Below are 22888 nucleotides of genomic sequence, written 5' to 3' on the forward strand. Positions count from 1 at the left end.
TACAAATTATGAAGAATTATTAACCAATCAATCGTTTAAGGAATTGTAAAACTTAAAAGTCTTGTAACATTTTACATTCTTTGTTGATTTAATCATTTCCATTAATCAACTTGTCTTACTGGTTATGCATGGATCATTTCTGAGAATGAGAATAATAGATAACTAATAGCTCACGACGCTACCTAAGTGTATTAGAATTCATAGGTACACTTTTGAGAATATTACCTTTCAGGCATGCAAACATTCTGACAATGTTCGCCTTCAAATATTTTTATGACCGAAACATCTTACTTATTTTGCTTCTTCTTCTCTCATATAACATTTGTTTTGTTACAGTAAACAATGACGATGGACAAGCAGCTGGTGTGGGTGCGGGACCCCAACGAGGGGTTCATCCTCGCGAAGATCCACGAGCTGATGGGGGAAGAGGCGGACGTCTTCCCCCTGGACAACAAGTACCCCCGACGAGTCTGCGGTTTCGATGATATATTCCCAGCTGGTGACTCGAAAAAGGACGTGGATGATAATTGTAAGTATCTTTTAGAAAGTAGTAAATATAAGGGTGATGGTTAGCTTTTATCTTGATGGCTGTCAATCAATTTATGTTCGATTGTTCGGTAAATCCTGATTGAATTCAACTATGCAAAAAAATTAATTCTTAACGGTCATGACCCTCAAATAGAAAGCGATTAGGATGAAAGAAGGTTGTTTCTGTGCCAGAATAAATCGTTTAGTATATTGTTCCTAAACCCAAATGTCAGGTTTTAGGAAATATCAACATATCAACAACAGATCCAGCCATTAGGCATTAGACTCTGATGTTTTTCTGTATGTTACGTACCATAAATATTGTTTGCGATCATATAAGTGAATCTTAAAGAGGTCTACGAGATTTACGAGAAGAGCGGTTTACGAGGGAGGAAATTCATATCCTAGCTTTAAATATTCGATGACTTATTGTTTACTTAGAACCTTACAAAGGGTTAATTATATTAGGCGTATCCACATTGTACTAGTGGTTAGGGAGCCGAGAACAATAGTTTTTGAAACCCATTGTTAGTCTAAGCACGGCTGTCGTGTTTCCATAGGCTTTTGAGCACGTCTCTATGTTTTTTCATACTTTATTGTTATGCCAACTTACTACAAAGGAAATTGCGAATATTTCCGTTTGTTTCGTATGAAAGGAGAAAAACTAACGTTAAAATTCATATGAAAATAAAATCTAATACTGAATGTTCTTAATTTTAGTAATCTGTGCAGCCTATGGGATTCAAAACATAAATCGCATAATTCTAGTACTTCGGGCACAGGTGGATTGCCAATGTTATTTCTGATGAATAACTTCGTTTATCATTAAAAAACAAGGATCTTAAAAACTTAGGTTGTATCCTGTATAAAAATTGTGGTAAAAGGAATCTTGCAACTGAGATTGCAGGGTGATGTTTATAAAACTTTTATAGCGTGATTCAAGGCAAATGTGCTACCATCTGTATCTATCTACTGAACGGTAGAAAGTCACTGCAAAATTATCTTAGAGATTATGTAATAAAGTTATTTAGATAAGTTTACTTTTATTTATTTTTAAATATATAATACCTACGTCATTTAATTAAAGGATTCGAAGACCGGGCTTGGTAATAAATAGAAGCTATTAAAGGTATTATTTATTTTTCAATATAAACGACTATTTTTAATGAATAACAATTATAATAAGTTTTGCGTGATGTATATTAATATTAATGTGTGAGTGGAAATTGATTTCTAATTTTAACATTGCATGTTATTTAATGTCTGATTTTTATTAAGTTTTGCAACTGGCGACGTAATGAAAAACTCTTAAATGAAAAATTAAGAATTTCCTTATTTTTTTTATGTCTAGTTTATATGTTTTTTGTATTTATATTTTTTCCTTAAAATAAAGTGTGAATTAAATTGTGATAAATGTTGTCATCGTAGATTTATTGAAAACTACATTGGTTATTCCCTCCTCCACGCTGACTCTCCTGTTCGTGCTTTATGTTCATATTGGACTCCATGGTCATAATTTGGGATTCTATTGTGGGCACGAAGTATCTGAATGAGTTCTAATGTGTGAAGAATTAAATTTCATCATTCATTATTTTTATTTAATGCAGGGAAAGAGCCTTTATTAGATCGCCATTAATTCAGCCTTGTTGTATTTTTATGTCGATAACATGTAAACTTAAATATTTCAGGTGAGCTGATGTTCCTGAACGAAGCAACTCTTTTGAACAATATCCTAACAAGATATAAGAAAAATAAGATATATGTAAGTACATTCATTAATATTAAAATTAGAGGAGCAGATAATCCTAGGAAAAACTTAGTTACGCCAAGAATTGTACGCCACAAAAGAAAAAGAACTAAAACGATAAATAATTTATCATTCTGTTTTGAGACTAGACTAGTATAAGAGGACTTAGTTACAAGTTATAAAAATACATCAGAGCAGAAAAAAGAGAACAGAAAAAAAGAATACCGGTTGACAAATAGTAAAGGAAAACCTTCATATTTTTTTTGTCATCATTGATGAATCAGTTACTATTTACTTTTTATCCAAGCCACGGGTCTATAAGCGTTGCATATTTGTTATGAACGAACCTAGGCATATTTGCATGCATATTTGTTATGAACGAACCTAGGGCCACCTTTGCTAGCCGGTAACCCACATCTGCTGTGGAGCTCAACGAACGACAATCGATCGTCCAAGGCGAGCGCTATGACTCACTCGACAGTTCACACTCACTTCTACTTAGATATTACCAGTTTATGATAGTTAGTTCTAACTGTGCCGTAGATTTTAATTGGCTTTTGTTAGTAACAAACTTCTGAGCTTTTCTGCGAGCAGGCGGCTAATTTTTGCAATTTATTCACAGAATAATTTTGGAATCACATTATATAGTGAAAGTCTTGTCAAAATAACTTTCAGCCTCTTCTAAACTACGCCTTGCGTACGGATATAAGAACATGTTTATAATTTTTTTGATAGCGATCAGTTTAGAATATAAAATATGAGCTTAGTTTAGTAGACACTGATGTATAAATTTCAAATTAAAATGCAATATTATTCTTATAATGGGAAAATAATTATACTGAGAAGGAAAGACCCACTGAAAACGCTTAAAATATACCTAACATTAATCACGCAGATAGAAACAATAAAAAGGAAAATTGACTTATAATCATTAAGATAAATACAATTATGTTAACTGGATGAAAAAAAAATAATTATGTTTGGAATTGTGAATATTATAAATAATGTAAGTGACATATTTTTTCTTTGATCTCTTTACATTCCAGACTTACGTCGCAAACATTCTGCTAGCAGTGAACCCGTACGAAGATATACCGGACATGTATTCCTCTAATACAATCAAGAAGTACCAAGGCAGGTCTCTGGGAGAGTTACCGCCTCATGTGTTTGCTATAGGTAGGTATAATTTATGGGAGGAAGGAAGGAAAACAGTTCTAAATGGTATTTTAGTAAAAGTAGTAGAATTAACAACGGAATGTGCATTCTGTCTCTTCATTTTAGCTAGTGAAGAGACTGTTTGGCCATCTAATAGCAAAGTATGCTGCCTAAGGTAGTCTGATTCGGAACGTGTTCAAATACTTATTAGACGAATGTGTGATCACAATCTTTTTCTACCTTATAAGAAGCTAAATACGCTCTCCACAGAAAAACAAAGCAGTAAAACGGTTGCTTTTAAGACAGAAATAAATTTGAAATGTAATTAATGAGATGTTGCCAGCATCACATCCCAAATACTTCTTCTACAACTATATAAATACTAAGTAACTTAAAAACTAAAAAAGGTTATAACAAAAATTTATCGAACATTACAGTAAGATAAAATTAAGAATTAAGGACAAGAAAGATAATTTCTTGTGGATCTATCGATCTCAAGGTTGTCTGAAAGAAATCGCTGCTTTAGCGACAAAGCAGTTCATTGTAACTGTTTTTATAGCTCTTTTGTTTTGTTGTTTTTCTATTGAACAAAGGCATTCTTATTTTGTAAACTGATATATCTGATATCACTAGTATCACTGTAGTGATAGTAACGACATTATTGTCAATATTTCGAATGTTTCCAATATGTGAATGACCGAGAAAGATAGACAGTGTTCGGATCGTTCTGAGACTGACCGACCATTGGCTACTATCGCATACTATGTATATTCATTCTACTTGTTGTTTGAGCCACCGACTTTGTTCGAAAAACCGATTAAGCTCCTAAGTAGTCATCGAGCAAATTCTGTGTCTTAGCGAGCTTGCGTTCGAAATTAGACGATGTATGCGGACAAATGGGTTCCAGGTTCATTTTGTGACAGTGACAAATACATAAGGGTAGCAATGCGTCAATTATAATCATGCATAATTAATTTGAAGTACAATGTGTTTAATTATAATTGGTTAATTGATGCAAATATTCCTGGGTGGCAGTTCCACCCACTCAAACCACCCAACATCTAATAGACTTCTCAATGGAAAACGTGTATACAACACAACACAAACTGAGTTCATTAAAAAAAGGTTGCAGCACAACATCGTAATTAACGAGAATTCCCGATTTGAACATATACGTTCTCCAAAAGTGTTTTGAATATCCATACCGTTTCCATTTTCAGCCGACAAAGCCTTCCGTGACATGAAGAGTCTGAAGCAATCACAATCCATCATAGTCTCTGGCGAGTCAGGTGCGGGGAAGACAGAGTCCACGAAGTATATTTTGAAGTACCTCTGTGACCTCTGGGCTAAAGGGGCGGGGCCTGTTGAACAGAAGATTCTGGATGGTAAGCACGATGAGACATCTCAAATACACAGATTATACATATGTCAATTTCCAAATAGACTATTACAAAAAATATTGTAACTCACAATTAACTAAGTACATCCGTAGGCTTACCCAAAACAAATTTAAATGCGGTAAACCAAGAAAACCTTCGTAGTTTGAGCAGTAGCATCTGTGTCATATCCTTTATTTCTTTATAGAGCAAGCGCTGATATTTTTATTAGAAAATTCTCTCTAACATTTATAGGAAACATTACTAACAGGACGACCTCAAATGAGATTTTAAAAATAAATCCTACTTCCTACCTAAGAGATCCTAATCCTATCTATCCTAATCCTACTAAAGAGATTACTTAACATGAACACACACTACTAAGCAAAAATTCATAAAAAATGACCTATTTCAATTGTTTACTTACCTGAAATGTGTGTTACAGCCAACCCGATCCTAGAAGCGTTCGGTAATGCAAAGACAACGCGCAACAACAACAGCTCCCGCTTCGGCAAGTTCATGGAGGTGCACTTCAGCAATAAATACCAGGTGGTCGGTGGACACATATCCCACTACCTGTTAGAGAAGTCGAGGATATGTACGCAAAGTGCTGAGGAGAGAAACTACCACGTGTTCTATCTGCTGTGTGCGGGGGCGCCGCAAGAGCTTCGTGCTGCCTTAAAGATCACTAAGCCTGATGATTATTTGGTGAGATTTTATGGGGATTATTATGTAGGTAGGGTTTTAAGTAGGTATGAAATGAAGTCGGGAAGCGTTAATACAACAATAACAAACTATCTAATATGTGAGTTGTGAAATATTAAAGCAATTTAAAAGTGCTTGCAGTGTAGGTTACTTATTATTACCACGCTTTTATTAGCTTGGGTTGTATGTATGTATGTCTGTCTGTAACGGAATCTTTGAATTCGATTTTAACTCACTTTGAACGGTCCGATTAATTTAAAATTTTGAACAATTGTCATGGACCGATGACAATACACGATTTAAATAATTTTATCCCATTCACCTCATCAGGATCGTCAGGAATCAGGATTAACGATTGTCCTTGTGCGATTTTAGCGTGTCTTAGTTTTTAAACTATAATTATTATTATAAGTTATGATAGGGATTCGCAATACTATATACGTCAACAATAGGAATATGAAAATTCACACTAACTTCATACACATCATTATCAACACAAATAAAAATCCAACACGAGATCTAATTCATAGATAATTCTATTTAATTCTAATTGATGTTAATTAACTATATTGTTAATCAATTAACTAATTAACATCGTTCTAATTAACAATAAAGAAATAAAATATTTTTTGTGGTATGCATATCAGTTAATGAAAATGTATATTTAAATATTTTATTTCCTTAGTACTTGAAGAACGGCTGCACACAGTACTTCACAACGCCAGCTTCAGAGAAGAAGATTACTGATAATCAAAAAAGCAAGCAGCAGAAGGCTAAAGGTGGTTTACGGGACCCCATCCTTGATGACGTCGAGGACTTCCAGAGGCTACATCAGGTATCAGATGATTACATTCTATTTTTTTATCCAGTATTTATGATGAAACTGGGAGACTATAAATATAATAGAACATCATATTTCATGCCTAAAGTTTAAGAGATAAAAAAATATAAATATAGAAATTTTACATTGGATATTCATTCAGAAACGTCTGAATTGAAAGTGATATAAAATGAAAAAACTATTATATTAAAAAGGAAACAAATTCTAGTTGCTTAATTTTAAGCAATTGTTTTATTTGATAAAATTTATGTTATTTAAATACGTAATGAATGGGTTGGTAAGAAACGTCATACCTATATGGTGGATAGTTTGTATTTAAGGTAATTAAATACATAATGTAAATAATAACCAGGATTGCTATTGATCCCCATCCATCCATCCATCAGCCTTTTGAGGGCCTCTGATGGACATAGGCCTCTCCTAATTGGCGCCACTCCAACCGGTCCCGTGCCCTTTGAATCCAACGGTTTCCCGCCGTCTTCTTCAGGTCGTCGGTCCACCTGGTCGGGGGGCGGCCTGAACTCCTTTTGCCTACGCGTGGTCGCCACTCGAGGACCTTTCTTCCCCATCGGTTATCGGTCCTCCGAGCGATTGGCCTAATGACGTTTATTTCTTTTTTCAAATTTAAATACACTATACAATATAATATTTTTATTTATTTATCTTCAGGCACTATCCCGCGTCGGCCTATCAGAGAACGAACGCCTCGCGGTCTACGGGGTAGTCGCAGCAGTATTACATCTGGGTAATATCCAGTTCGAGGAAGATAGCGGAGCTCGCGGGGGTTGTAAGGTGGCGCCAGCGGGTGAAAGTGCCCTGGGAGCAGCCGCTGCGGCGCTGGGGGTTGATCCCGCGGAGTTGAGGATGGCGCTCGTGTCGCGGTTGATGCAGAGCTCGCGAGGAGGGATCAAGGGGACTGCTATCATGTGAGTAACATAGGCGCCCGATATTTTTAGGGTCGAATAGAGCGAAAGTCTCGTGGTCATCACGAATAGATTTATGAATGTGCGAGCGGCTCGCTATGCGACCCGCTGGCTGTAGCGCCTGACCTATCCAATATCCTGTGCGACAAAGACAATGAGGTATGCAAAAGTTCTAAAATAACGAGAGTGCTATATTTTGCAAGTTGTGTGACTACACCAGCTCGTAACAACTTCAGAGCGGACTAGCAGTGTGGCGGCCACGAATATAAACGCGTGTATGTGATCAAAATCAATCGTAAGCAACAATTAACAGCACTGTATACACGTCCTTACACTCAAATACACACTCGTGTTCAGGAACGTCTATATACGTCTATATAACGTGTCCCTGCAGTCAAATAACAACTGTATGTATAATTTTGTGTGTAGGGTCCTGCTGAAGGTCCTACATTTAAATAAATTGACGCATGTATGTAACTAATACATGTATATAATTGTATCCAGGGTGCCGCTGAAAGTGCACGAGGCGATGCACGCGCGCGACGCGCTGGCGAAGGCGGTGTACAGCCGCCTGTTCGACTACATCGTGCACCGCATCAACGCCAGCATCCCCTTCCAGGCCTCCGCCTACTACATCGGCGTGCTCGACATCGCTGGCTTTGGTATGGAACTTGGCTTAGTTCGTATGAGTATATTATGAGAGTACACCCGTGCCCAGCACGTAGTCTGTATGAGAAAAACGGGTTGATGATGATGGTAATGAATAGGCTGTCAGTAAGACTATGTTATCTGTTTAACGCTCAATATCCATCCATCAGGGGCATCCATTAATCGATGGGACGTTTTTTACGACTTTCCAATTTTTATATTTTTTACCATTTATTATTTGACATAATTTCGCCTAATTGATAACTTACTTAATTATTATTTCAAATAAACTGCCTCAGTTAGCTTTCCACAAAACAATAAGAACATAGTCTGTATACATAACTACAACTTCAGCCGAATCTACTCTAAAATATAATTACCTTTATGTCCTTACAGAATACTTCCAAATGAACAGCTTCGAGCAATTCTGCATCAACTACTGCAACGAGAAGCTGCAGCAGTTCTTCAACGAGCGCATCCTGAAGAACGAACAGGAGTTGTACAAGCGGGAGGGGCTTAATGTGCCCGAGATCAGATTCGTTGATAACCAGGATTGTATAGGTATGTGCTATCATTCATCCATCCATCCATCCATCCATCCATCCATCAATTAGCCTTTAAGAGTCCACTGCTGAACATAGGCCTTCCCTAATCTGCGGCACTTCGAGCGGTCTTGAACCGTCCGGATCCTGCATGTCATCCAAATGTATTTATTTATTATTAGTACCACTTTAAATCTTTGATACATGGCGTAATATAAGGTGGTAATAAATAAAGTATCCATTTCACAGATTTAATCGAGAGCAAGAACCATGGCATCTTCCACCTGCTTGATGAGGAATCCAAATTGCCCAAACCTGAATTTGGACACTTTACTCACTCCGTTCACAAGCAATTAGCTGGCAATAATGCAAGGTAAGTGCTGCCAGTAATTTAAATATAATATAATCCCCTTTATTTGAAGTGGTAATTAAAAAGTAATTTGTTATTGTGTCATTTAGTTCCAGATTGCAAGTGCCTCGTAGTTCCCGGTTGAAGGCTCATCGCACGCTGCGTGATGATGAAGGCTTCTTGCTGAGACACTTTGCGGGTGCTGTCTGCTATAACACTGTGAGATAATTACTCTTGTGATATCTATATATGTGTTTGTGTATGAGAGAGAGGGAGAAATATATAGGAACAACGGGATGATATGTCTGTGGGTGCGCTTATTAAATAAGATCGTCTTCGTGTGTCTTGTCTTTATTTTTTTAGTCAACTGAAGATTGCATTCCCATAGATTGCGTTACATTGCGTTCCCATAGATTTAAAAAAATATATGAAAAAACCCTAGACAAATAACATACGAAGATGAAATAAAAATATTATGTGTCTTGTGTATACTTACGCAAACAAATTATTATATGGATTCATTCAAATATTAATTAATCAAAAAGCCGATTCTTTGATTTGCGCATTTTAATGACATAATGGGGTTGGGTGGGTTCTGATAATTTGATGACGATGCCGGCGTGTATTTAATCTGGATTTATTATTACTCATTAAGTGGGTACGGTGTTAAAAAATACTGATATATCCATGTGCCTGACTGTTCCTATACCTGCCCAGAGCCAGATCATGGAGAAGAAGAACGCCTCCCTCGAGTTTCTAGTCCAGAAGTCGGGCAGTGCTCTAGTCCGGCAGTTGTTCGCGTGTACTATATTATTTATATGGGTGATTTACACCACATTGTTTATACCTTCCCAGAGCCAGTTCATCGAGAAGAACAACGATGCTCTCCACGCGTCGCTCGAGTTCCTAGTCCAGGAGTCGGGCAGCGCTCTAGTCCGGCAGCTGTTCGCGGCCGCGCACACGCCCGCTAAGGGGAAGCTCAACTTTATCTCCGTTGGGGCGAAGTTCCAGACTCAACTCGCTTGTCTTATGGATAAGTTGAAGGAGAATGTGAGTAGATATGGTGATAGGTCTGTTTGTTGGAATAGAGTAGTTACAAAGAATAGTGTGCTGAGGTAATTTTATTTAAAAATATGTTTCCAATGTTTTATTCAAAGTAAGAAATAGAAATAGTAAATTTTATTCAAAGTAAGAGGATTTTTACAGAATTATTTTTGAAAGTTAATAAACGAACACAACGAACGAATCCTTCCAAAGTGGAAGGATTTTCGTTACATAGAAAATGTTTTGTATAGAATAGACATAAATGAGAGACAGATAAAGACATATGCGGTAAATTCTGACGAAAAACATTATAATCCTGTTTAAGGTTGGTTACAATTTTCTATGGGCCTCAGTAATTAAGTGGTATGCTCAACGAATACTTCAATTTACTGAAAAAAGTATATACACCCCATTCCCGAATGTAAGTTTAATAGAATTGGAACTTTTTAAACCTATTTGAAGTTGATTACATTTTTCCATAGTTCGCAATAACCACTTACCATAAAGCATGCTCCTATAACAATATTCCAGGGAACAAACTTCGTCCGTTGCATCAAGCCGAACTCCCGCATGGTAGGCAAAGAAATCGAAGCATCCCTCGTGTTGACGCAACTGCAGTGCAGCGGCACTACAGCGGTGCTGGAGCTGATGGAGCACGGCTACCCTTCACGAGCGCCCTTCAGCGACCTACACGATATGTACAAGTCGTATCTACCGCCTAAGCTGAATAATCTGTCGCCGAAGGTGTTCTGTGAGGTACCTATGTTAAACTTCAGTAATATTAATACGAGTACAAAATAAAATATATGTTTGGAAAGAAAAAATAATAAATCCTTAGTATTCAATTACAGTTGGCAAATTAATTGTGTTTCATAAAATAACCTATTATTTTTATGCCAGTGTCCAAAAAATATCACATGCTTTAGCAGTGAGTGATAAGGATAATGTTGTGAGAGAATTTATGAGCATTGTAAAATATGAGTACTGTAAAATAAGTTTTGAAAGGCATGTGTCTATAAGTAATTAATGCACACTTAGCCACTATGTTGGATAGTGACCTAAATTATTTGCATTCTATAGTCGTCACAGGTTAATAGATCCATTTTGACACATTGCCATCCTACGGCACTAAGCATGTGATATTGTGAAATTGTTAATGTTAAAATGATAATGATAACCAACAAAATTATGATGTTGATAATATTAGTTTCGATGATGGCGATGATAAAAAATCCCTCAAACCTAACTTTACTTACTTACTTCTCGTATCACCAGGCGATAGTCCACAGCTTCGGTCTATCGGACAAGGACTACAAGTTCGGCGTGACGCGCGTGTTCTTCCGTCCCGGCAAGTACTCTGAGTTCGATGCGATCATGCGCTCCGAGCCTGAGAACCTTCGCGCCATAGTGGACTCCGTGCTCGCCTGGCTGGTGAAATCGCGCTGGCGGAGATCGATATTCGCTGTGCTGTCAATTATTAAATGTGAGTTTGTTTAAGAAATTACTTAATTTATTTATAGGAGTATAAAATTTCATATTTTTGACAGGTTGCTTAATTTAATTTAGTGTGCGTGCATGAGGGAGTCGTGTGTATTTGTATACTTATGCAAGTTAATAATATAACTAATGTATTATATTCAATATATTACTACTACAGTAATTGTAGTGTGGACTTTTAATGCTTAGATCTCAAGTGAATATTCCTCAGTCCTACGTCATGGACTAGAAATACCTTTAGTTATGTTACTTAGGAAAATTCACGTAATTTCACTGTATATGATGTCTGATATTCTTAATCAACCTTTTCCATAGCTACGGGGAAGGTTTTTGAGGACTTGAGTTTAAAGCAAATTACTATGATAACAAAGCCAGAGGCAGAACAGGGAGTTTTGGATATTCAAAACCCCTCTTGGTTGTTATTATAGGTCTATGATAATTATGTCACTAATTCTGATGATAATACCGTTCACAGTGAAGAACAAGATAGTATACCGGCGGCAGTGCCTCATCCTGCTACAGAAGTCTGTCCGAGGATACTTAGTGCGTCGGAAACATCGTCCGCGGTACCGCGCGATTGCCAAGCTGAGAACTCTAGAGCCCAATCTTCAACAAATGGAGGCTGTTACAGCACAGCTTAGTAAAGAGAAGGAGAATGCCAAAAGGAATATTCAAAACCTGAGGAACTCTATATCGAACGCCTGTGCTGTTATTAAGGTGGGTTTGTGACGAGCGCTTATGTACGTATTTTAAATACACTCAGATGGATAATCAAAATTATAAAAAATCATAGTGTACAGTTATCGAGTTTAAAAAAAAACATAATAAAAATCACACACACACACACACACACACACACGCACAAATTTCGTACGTACGTACACTACATAACCGTATACTACGTAACTACTAACCGACGTACGTACTACGTAACCGACGCCCTTAACACATCAACATATACCTACAGTCACACATTAAAATTAATGCTCAATAGGTCTGTCGGAAATAAATTTAGTTGTAATTAGTATTTAACGTTCTCATTTTTTTGTCAAATTCAAGTTCTCATTCTCTTTTCAATTTACAGAGAAACGAAAATATCACAAAGAAGGAAATAGATGACCTATGCAGTAAACTGAATAAGGATGTTGAAATGCAAATGGCAGCGTTACAGAAGGCTATGGTGGACCAGAAGAACAGGTATGAAAATGAGTTGTGAAAAAAAATAAAAAATCATACCTATTAAAAATCTCTTATTTTTCTTTTTATATCATACTAGCCGATCCGTGGCCACTTCGCTGAGCGTTAATTATAGTTTTTGATGCAATTGTATTGAGAGAATTAAGGTAGAACAACATTTTTGATGAACATTAGATTCAGTCAGCGCACGCCGGTAAAGCATCACACCTTTCCCATTTTTCGCGGACTTGATATACATATACAATTATTTTTCTCTGAACTTTTTGTAACATAATAAAATATATCCTATAGCATTCCTCAGTAGTGTAACAATCCTGATTGTGAAAGAATTTTCATGATCGATTCAGTATTTCCGAAGATTAGCCCTTACAAACTAACAATCAAAGATACAAACTTTACCTCTTTATAATATTAGATTATATTATGTTTAATCCGCGAATTATATTATGTATAATATATAATGTATACACTGCTAGTCCGCTCTGAAGTTGTTGCGAGCAGGTGTAGTCATACAATTTGCTATGGCGACGAGGCTCATTTCTATATTCAGAGCGGACTAGCAGTTTGACTATACTTCTACTTTATTTGGTTAATAGAGAAGAACAAGAGAGGCTGCGTAAGTTGGAAGCGGAGATGCGCGCGGCGGAGGAGGCCAAGCGCGCCGAGTTGGAGAGGCAGTTGCAGGAGGAGGAGAATAGACGGCTGTAAGTGCTCTTTCATTTGGATCCTTTATTTTAGTTTGTGGCCATTTTGTAGGTGATATTGTAGCTTTACCTTAGATAGTGGCGTATACGTCTGTATGTTGTAATGCTTCAAAAAAATGTCTTATTTTTAGATCTCGGCGCCCGACGCTCGCTTACATATAGTCCTCACATTTTTTTTTATAATATAGGAGTAGCAGAAGAGCATGCAGTCTACCTGATGGTAAGTGGCTACTGCTGCCCATGGACATCTGGGCATCAATCCCAGATAGGGTTACATATTCCTACCTCAGGTCGACCACAGATTTGCCGTTACCCCTGAGGACTAAGCTGGAACGCCTCGAAAAAGTATGTTTCCCTTAACACACCCTTCAAACCAGAACACAGCGCTGACACTACTGTTAATAGGCAGAAATAGGTATGTCGGTGGCGCCGCCGGAGTTGAATCACAAAGGGGTTTAAATAAAATAAATAAAACAATAAAATTCCTTTATTTCAGGAATCTAAAGACCCATAGTATGTGTTAGTAATAGATTATTTAGAAGCTATGTTAGTATTATAATTTATTAATTAAGATAAAATGTCATCCAGGGACTATATACTATTGCAGACCTCAAAAGCTCGTCTTATATGCAAGCGGGTAAAATTCCAGAGGAAGAGGAATTGGCAGTGTGTACCACGTTCAAAATGAATGAACGATTGTGTGTTTGTTGCAGCAAAGCGGAGATGGAGGCGCGTCGCAAGGCGGAGGAGGCGGAGCGGCAGCGGCAGCACGAGGCCGAGCGCGCCGCCGCCGCCGCGCTGCGCCTGCAGCTGGAGCAGGCCGCGCGCGCAGACCGCGAGAGCAGGGACAGGTGCGTGCGGGGGGCACTGGGGCAGCGAGGGGGTTAAGCCTAGAAGAGGCTGCGCACGTAGCTTCTTTTTTTATAATTAAGAAGTAGCAGACGAGCATGCAGTCCACCTGATGGTGAGTGACTACTGCCGCCCAGGGACATCTGCAATCAACCCCAGGTAGGATTGGATATTCCTACCTGAGGTCGGCCGCAGATGCGCTGCTACCCTTGAGGACTAAGCTGGAATACCTCGGAAAAGTATGTCTCCTTACCACACCCTTCAAAATGGAACACAGCAGTGTTTAACACTGTGGTTATAAGGCAGAAATAGGTGTAGCGGTGGTGCCGCCGGAGTCGAACTACAAAGGGTTCTACCACCTTCAAAAACTTAGCTGCTGCGCAGTTAAGGGAGGGTCAGCTATTTAACGTAAGGTGATGGAGGGAGGGGGGCAGCGACGTGGCGCGCGACGGAGGTGGGCGGAGGTTACGAGCTGGCGCAGCAAGCGTGGCAGCGTAGTCATTTATTTATAGTTCTATAAAGCAACACACATAAAAGCGATGCGACGTCTGTTAGGTAACTTACAGACTTTACATTCAGCTAAATACTTTTTAATATGTGTAATTGTTTTAATATTTCAACCAACAAAAACAATCCTGAGGTAAGCTGCTATGTAAGTAATTGATTTATCGCCCATTTTTAATAATTATAAATAAATATATTCAATGATTGCCTGCAAAAGATATACATTATCAATACTAAAATTTTCAAATCTTTTGTAGGCAAAATTTGGATATATTAAAGATTAATAAACGGGCGTTTATCTGTCAATTTTATACTTTTCATTTATTTATCATAATCTTTCCTTGCAGACTAGAACAAGAGCGAAGAGACCACGAGATGGCGGTGAGGCTGGCTAAAGAGACGAACGGGCATGTGGAAGGTTCGCCCCCACAACTTAGGAGGTATGTTCCTGTGTATTTTCAATATAGGTTTTATTTACTGTATCAACAATTTGTTGTTTATGTAAATTAAAAATCACAGATGATTTGGTACGTCACTGTATATTTTAATAAACGGTTTATTTATATTACAACCTATAGATATTTCAATTTATTTAATGAAAACTTCGTTGTTTATGTGTAAAAATTCGCAGAGGATTTATTATAATATCTCATTACACAATTAAAATTTAAATTGTTTAAAATTTTAATACAGGTTGATCAGTTAGCGTGTATAAATATAATTGAAGCTACTGGATTCTTCTTTAAATATTTTTAATTTGAAGTAAAGTTTTATATGTAGGACAGTCCATCTGGACCAATTCAGTATTACCGATTCATCGGTCACCAGTGTGAGTGTGGATTTAGAGTCTGTATTGAGACGATATAATAAGTATGTGAATATTAAATCAAACTTGGTGTGAATCATTCTTGAGTTATCTTTGTACTCACAAATTTTATCATCTCTCACCACCTAAAAAACTCACACTTGTAAGATTTTTAATATAGATGCAACATCTGTATAGGTTTTTCAAATAAAAGGAAGACATGTTTTTTGTAATTCTCCATTGGGGTTTCACTGCTTACTGTTTCCGTCCATTCATGATTATTAGGACGAAATCATCTTAATGTGATGTGACAAAGCATTATGGGGCTAACATGAATTTTCTTTATCACACTTATCTATTGGGAAATATATATAGATTTCATGTAAATTATGTATGGTAAGCTTTTGGAACTGCAAAAAAAAAACATTCTTTGAATCTTATGCCTATCATATAGTCTTGAAAAATGTTAAGTTTACGTTAAAATTAGACCATTGTGGGTTTCTTTTTGTCTACTTAACGCAAATGTGATTAAAGAAAATTCTCCTTGTAGTCATATGAAAATGCAGGGTACATGTCTTGCAATGAGGTTTTTACTGTAATTAATTTATTGACGCAAGCGCATCTATAAAAAACAAATCACGTTAAAAGCGTAATTCGTAAAACCTCATTACAAGATCATCAAAATGCCTCTGGACCTTTTGTACATAGCTTATTGGCTGTACGTTGAACTGCAAGTGAAGTAAGAAGTAAAGTCTACTTTACTCTAGCAGTAAAGTCCACTCTAGAAGTAAAGTACACTTTACAGGAACACTTTGCTCTAATCGTATGTATGTTTGCACAGTTTCCCCGGCATGGAGCCGTACAACGGGGAGAATAAATTGAACAGGTACTGGTAAAGGACGGAGCATGTTTGCAACCCTCTCGCACGCTCTCTTAATCACGCGCTCCGCTTTTAAACTTACGCACGGAATCTAACTAATTAATAAATAGTGAATCTGAAAATTAACCTCGATTTCGCATGGCTATATAGTGATTATTTATTTGTTTGTATTCAGTTTTTTCGTTATTCGATTGGTCTCTGAACCATTAATATAAAAAATAAACTCAGTTGTAATTAATTAAGATAAAAAATAATTATCTTATACATATAGTACATACGTGCAATATATGAACACATAATCATATATTGAATTTGATTTAAGTTATTATAACGTCCATACAACTAGAATGTTATAAATTGTGTTGTGTTAATAGATGCTTTTTTTGTTCACTTTATATTGTGCTTGCTTGGGTTTATTTGTATATTTTACTTATCTGTTTACTTCATTAACTGTTTTATTTTATGTTCTCACATTTGTTTGTAGCAATATGATAACAGAGATTTTAATACAATAACCGCCGTATTATTAATAGTGCAGTAGAATTGTTGTAGACTAACAGTATTAATAGCATTTTTAATTAACTAATCATATTTCAGAATTTAACAAAATATATTTTTAAATCAAAAATGAACGTAATAGTCAGAGAATTATAGGTAGAAATCACAAATAAGATACAGGTCTGTAATATAATTAATATGGAACATAATTTTTTATTGCAATATTTATCCATCATGAAAATAATATACCTACAAAATTCGCGAGTATCATCAGGAATTCCGATGTATGAACTAATTATTAATTAATTAATTAATTCTAATAATTATCCATAATTATCATGTTGTACAGATAATTTATATAATTCTTGTTAATAGGAGATAAGTAAGTTAATTAGAACGAAGCGATTTAGAAGTTTGCTATTTTAATTTGAAAAAACACTGAAATATGATTGGTCCTTTAAAATATTAACAATTATAACACATTAAAAACAACATCTGTCAAATTATTATAATATATTTTTATTTATTAACACATATCAGGTCAGAACGAGTGCGGATGCAACAAGCAATGCAAGGAAAACAAAAGTACGATCTCTCAAAGTGGAAGTATTCGGAGTTACGTGACACTATCAACACTTCGTGTGATATTGAGCTGTTGGAGGTAAGTTACAATCATTACTATTTACTACAGTATAGTAGACTGTTCTATCCATTTAAATATTGCAAATTAGTGCACAAGTATTTAATATTTGTATTCGACCCTACATTATTCTAAATATTATATATAATATATAGATATTTGGAAGGGACTATCGTCAATACCACGATTATAATTTTTATACTATTTATTAGTATAGTCCGCACCAAACTGCTAGTCCGCTCTGAAGTTGTTGCGAGCAGGTGGAGTCATACAATATGGTATGGCAACGCGATTCATTTTTATATTCAGAGCGGACTAGCAGTTTCACGCGGACTATACAAGTTGCACTTACGTGCCAACTTGATAGCGTATCTTGATGAAGTGATGCGATAGTTATAATAAAAATCAATTATATTTCAGGCATGTCGTCACGAATTCCACCGGCGGCTGAAGGTGTACCACGCGTGGAAGGCGCGGAACGCTCGCAAAACTACAATGGACGAACAGGAGAGGGCGCCACAGTCCATCATGGATGCAGGTAGTTGAAAGTTGACGTTTAATATTCTTTGTATTTTACTTGGTCTAATTTAGAGTGAACGATAAAAGTAGTGTGAATGTATTTCTATTGCTTGTGTTGTATTTGAATTTGTATGGATTTAAATTCATTTAATAGACATTTAAATGTAAAGTCTCTGTTATAACATGGTAATTAAATTTTGAGAGGTTTTAAACTAGTTAGTTAGTCATTTTCTTAGTTTAGCCAAGAATTATGACTAGAAGACGTTGATATTATAATTTTGAAAATTATTGAATCATTTTTTGTAATATAACAGTAGTAGACGAGTATGCAGTTTACCTGATGGTAAGGGCCTCCGCCTGCCGCTCATGGAAATCTGCAATTAACTCCATATAAGATTATATTCCTACCTAAGTTCGCCCACAGATGCGCCGCTACCTTCGAGGACTAAGCTGGAATGCCTCGGATAAGTATTTCTCCTTTATCACACAAATTTTACAGCTTAAATGTAGAGCACGTGTTGATTATTATTTATTAAATTAAAAATTAAAAAATGTTATAACTGTCTTATGCTAATGTGTCCTGTTTTGTCTGGGTGCATATGAAATTTTAAAAAATGATAAATCGTCTTATGCTAATATGGCCTGTTATGGTCCTACGGGACTTAAATAAAAGTGGACTGTATAACCGTATGCTGGTTTAATTCTCGGTCAAACAAAATTAAAGTGAAATCGTCCGTTGCTGACAGGGGTCGCAATGTGAATGTCCCGGTTCACACCGCCACCGCACCGTGTGTCTCCTAGCGTGCGTGTTATAAGGAATTTTAACGTGTCCTGTTTACTTCTTTGCAGCTAAGACCCCCCGCCTGCCGCAGAAGGGCGAGATCCTGGGCGCGCGGCACCGCTACTTCCGCATCCCGTTCGTGCGGCCGAGCGCCGGCGCCGCGCCCGAGCGCCGCGGCTGGTGGTACGCGCACTTCGACGGCCAGTACGTCGCCAGGCAGATGGAGCTGCACCCCGACAAGGCGCCCGTGCTGCTCCGCGCCGGTGAGACAACGATACGCCCAACACACACACCATCATCAAGCCATTATTGTCCCATTGCTGGGCACAGGTCTCCTCTCAGAATGAGAAGGATTAGGCCATAGTCCACCGCGCTGGCCAAGTGCGTATTGGTAGATTTCACTTACCTTTGAGATTTTATTTATCTATAAATCTCTCAGGTATGCAAGTTTCCTAACGATGTATTCCTTCAGCGTTTAAGCAAGTGATAATTAATTTTTAATACGCACATAATTTTGAAAAAATCAGAGGTACTTTGAACCTTGGACCTCTCGATCGAGAAGCCAAGTTTCTTAACCACTATACTATTAATGTTAACTCACACACACAAACACAACAGGGCATAATGACAACCATCTTACATAGTTTGCATAGTCACAATTTCTCTAGTATGTTCTATACAAATCTCGGACGTATGACGACACATACGAAGCTAGATTTAAAAAGGATCACATTTTACCTCTTTATAAACGACGAAAAATAACAGATGTCAATTTTTTGGTGAAATTAGTGCAGTACAAAATAAACCTCATTGGGAAAGTAGACCTAAAGATAGTAACGAGGTCCATCACGCAGCCACATGTCTGTCTCTGCATGTACCTCGTAATTTAACATACTCCTAATTAATTTTACATCCTAATTGATGAATAAAACAGATATGTGTGACTTTTTATGCGTGAAAACAGTGATATTTTCAGTTTTGTTTAGTGATAACTACTCGTATAAAGCTACAACTGTGCACTATTCCTAATAAAATGAATAAATAATACTCAATTTAACTGCATGCATTACAATAATTTTAATGAATTTATATTATTTTCCACTTGATTACAGGCGTGGACGACATGCAGATGTGCGAGCTGAGCCTGGACGAGACGGGGCTGACGCGCAAGCGCGGCGCGGAGATCCTCGAGCACGAGTTCGAGCGCGAGTGGGCGCGCCACAGCGGCCCGCCCTACTCCCCGCCGCATGGCCGCGCGCACTAAGCTATGGGGGATGGTGAGGTTTTATTTTAAAGACGTTGGCGTAGGTTTAGTCCGCGCCAAACTGCCAGTCTGCTCCGAATATAGAAATGAATCGCGTCGCCATAGCAAATTGTATGACTACACCTGCTCGCAACATCTTCAGAGCGGACTAGCAGTTTGGCGCGAATTATAAAAAGCTTACAAACCACCTGATGATTAATCTGTAACGAATTCTATATAAACAGAAGTTAATCACACATGCGTTGCCACTACTGAGGATGATCGTCATCTAATAATTATATGAATCACATCAGTCAGTCAGGCATCTCTTCCACCGAAACGCAAAAAAAAAACAATAGTTCTGCGTCAGCACAAGCCAAGTCATCAGTATGTTGTCATAGAATTATAAATAAATAATTTCACTAAGATTGGTGATTCACATCAGGCTGCCTTCCCTCACCAACTGCAAGGATAAATAAGTTCAATATGTCTTCGTGGCCCTTTCCTATTTGTGCAAAATAGAAAAATGTCATAGAGTATTTCCTATTTGTAATCATTGTATGTATTGCTTACAGCAGTCGGGATACCTGCCACAAATCAAGCGTACGACGTATGAATTTGAACTACAACACTAGCGTAAGGTAGAATATAAAACATAGTGCTTTCAAACGTGCCTTCACAGTCACATCTAGTTGTATGTTAGTGCAATATACATGGTGTTTGGAAAACTTCCACCGGAAAACATAAATATACATATGTATTGATAATAATATATTTTAATGTGATTGTACAAGGAGTACAGGTTTTACGTGTAAATGGTGTGTGTTTGTGTAAGCATAAGGTATAATATTGTGCGTAATGTACTCGCTATTAGAAGTTATACTTCTTTAAGTAAATATTGTTTAAACATAAAATGGCTCGCACGATAATTATAATTATTTAGTTAATAATGTCTTATATCGCGAGATTTTTTAGTCCCATGCTAAAATTTTATTCTGAAAGCATCTAAAGAAGTATAACTTCGATATTGTTTTGATTATAGTGGCACTTGCTGAATGCAGAGTGCATATGAAGCGGGCGGACTTAGCTGACTTGTCATTGATAAAGTATTATTTTCACGTGTTACATCGTAAATATTGCAGTCTTATAGTATTTAAAAAAATAGCTTCAACACGTTTTGGCGGCAGACCCGTGCCCAGCTTCGGGATAAAAAGAGATGCAGTGAAAGTGAGAACTATAAACGATAGAAAATTGACAAATATTTTGAAATGTTAAAAATTATATTTCTGTGTGTAGGTATAGTATATTTATTTGTAAATCGTTTGTCTGATTTGCAGGAAAAAGCTAATTCAACAGCTTTTCTGTAAAAAATACAGCAATAGCTTTATTGTGGATTTCGTAATATTGTTGATAAATTTCTATAAAATGATTTTAAAGCACGCTGCGAGGTTCAATAAAAAAATAATTGCAAAGCTTATGAGTATTTTATACTTTCATAGCACAAGCAGTTACGGTGTCATTGGGCCTTAAAATTTATGAAGTTTTAATACTTTGTATAGTCGCTAATCCATATATCAAACAGCATATCACAATATTACTACGTATAAACTTTTACAAATGTATTTTAGATTTGTGTGTGCGTGGTTTGATATACTATCATATTGAATAAATAATGTTTAAATGCGATTTGAATATCTAGAATATTTCACAGATTACAGATGAATTAGTAGCAGAGGAAAACGAAATTATATTGCTGAAATTGAAGTAAACTAAATTTTGCATGAAATAATTAATAGTATACAGTTTACAATATAATTAATGAAATTTCGCAAAATCTGTGATTATATGAAGTCTTAGGTAGATGAATTATATATTTTACAAATCGAAAAATATTATTTATGAGCATTCCTAATAAAAGTTAAGACTGGAAGTGCTAGTATTTATATTGTGTGATACTTTTCAGTATTCGTTTGACAAGGATTTGTAATAATGCCTGCAGAGGTCATCTAGATCAATAAATTGTTTGGAAATCGACAACTATTGACATTTTGAGGATTATGGTGTTGATGAGGTCAAATTTCAAAAGCCAGTGGCCAATGGTCCCAATGGTCTACATGCCATTTGTAGGCCTAAGTTATTCTACGTAAAGGTTGTAAAAAATAACGAAAAGATACTTTGAGGATTTTTCAGTACGGGCTGCGCTCGTTATTATATTTGATGAAATACGGCCATTTAAGCCCATTATTTTAAATGAAATGTCTATGTAAGTAAGATATAAAAGTTACAACAAATAACTAATGAAGACTAATTAATAACAATGAGTTGTCTAAGTATATCGTTATTTTGTAATGAGTCCATTCCAAACAGTATTTAACGAAAACATTCCTATTTTGGTATAAATAACTCGAAGAAATAAAGTGTCCTTTTATCGCTTCTAGAAATAAGAATGTTATATGTATTAAAAGTACAATGTATTGAAGTACAGAAGTTCAGAGTGCCTTTTCATGCCGTAGTACATGACTTAGTGTTATGCTTTACCAAATAAATATAAGATATTTGAATTTAAATTGAGTTTCATTATTTTCCATCTTTAACAGGTATTGACTTTATATATTATAATTAGTAATATTCTGAAAATAAATTACAAATGTAGATATTTTCCTTTAACAAAATCTGATGCAGTTGTTATTAAAGAATAAATCATTGATTTAGAATATAAGGAATGAAATATGTTTTAGTTAGGATAATATTTGGAAGAACTTAGTACTGTATAAGATGCTAACTTGGTAATGCTCATGCATCGTTACAGCAGAAACGGCAGACAACCGCGCACGTTACGAAAATTATTTATGCCGCGAAAATTACTTAGTTATATTTTACCATTGTTGTGAATCCGCATTCGCAGCAATGGTG

General features: G+C 36.4%; 1 protein-coding gene across 1 annotated transcript in view; it reads left to right on the forward strand.

Annotated features, from left to right (window-relative positions):
* The window catches only part of jar (Myosin heavy chain 95F jaguar), a 50248-nt gene extending 27706 nt beyond the window's left edge, over window positions 1-22542 (forward strand). The window contains exons 2-26 of the mRNA XM_073083631.1: window positions 337-529; window positions 2217-2290; window positions 3322-3451; window positions 4651-4815; window positions 5252-5514; window positions 6197-6346; window positions 7022-7278; window positions 7780-7937; window positions 8320-8484; window positions 8715-8838; window positions 8925-9033; window positions 9670-9864; window positions 10390-10614; window positions 11134-11341; window positions 11831-12072; window positions 12440-12552; window positions 13149-13256; window positions 13970-14107; window positions 14957-15049; window positions 16256-16300; window positions 17333-17453; window positions 17853-17970; window positions 18801-18995; window positions 19845-20009; window positions 20551-22542. Of these exons, the coding sequence (XP_072939732.1) occupies window positions 343-529; window positions 2217-2290; window positions 3322-3451; window positions 4651-4815; window positions 5252-5514; window positions 6197-6346; window positions 7022-7278; window positions 7780-7937; window positions 8320-8484; window positions 8715-8838; window positions 8925-9033; window positions 9670-9864; window positions 10390-10614; window positions 11134-11341; window positions 11831-12072; window positions 12440-12552; window positions 13149-13256; window positions 13970-14107; window positions 14957-15049; window positions 16256-16300; window positions 17333-17453; window positions 17853-17970; window positions 18801-18995; window positions 19845-19996 (3735 nt within the window). The 5' untranslated portion in view covers window positions 337-342 and the 3' untranslated portion in view covers window positions 19997-20009; window positions 20551-22542. The remainder of the gene's footprint in view (window positions 1-336; window positions 530-2216; window positions 2291-3321; window positions 3452-4650; window positions 4816-5251; window positions 5515-6196; window positions 6347-7021; window positions 7279-7779; window positions 7938-8319; window positions 8485-8714; window positions 8839-8924; window positions 9034-9669; window positions 9865-10389; window positions 10615-11133; window positions 11342-11830; window positions 12073-12439; window positions 12553-13148; window positions 13257-13969; window positions 14108-14956; window positions 15050-16255; window positions 16301-17332; window positions 17454-17852; window positions 17971-18800; window positions 18996-19844; window positions 20010-20550) is intronic.
* Window positions 22543-22888: the final 346 nt, after the last annotated feature.

The sequence above is a fragment of the Epargyreus clarus genome, unplaced genomic scaffold (genome assembly GCF_041222505.1).
Source record: "Epargyreus clarus isolate Ecla_fem2 unplaced genomic scaffold, WU_Ecla_fem_2.2 ptg000019l, whole genome shotgun sequence".
NCBI classification, from domain to species: domain Eukaryota; kingdom Metazoa; phylum Arthropoda; class Insecta; order Lepidoptera; family Hesperiidae; genus Epargyreus; species Epargyreus clarus.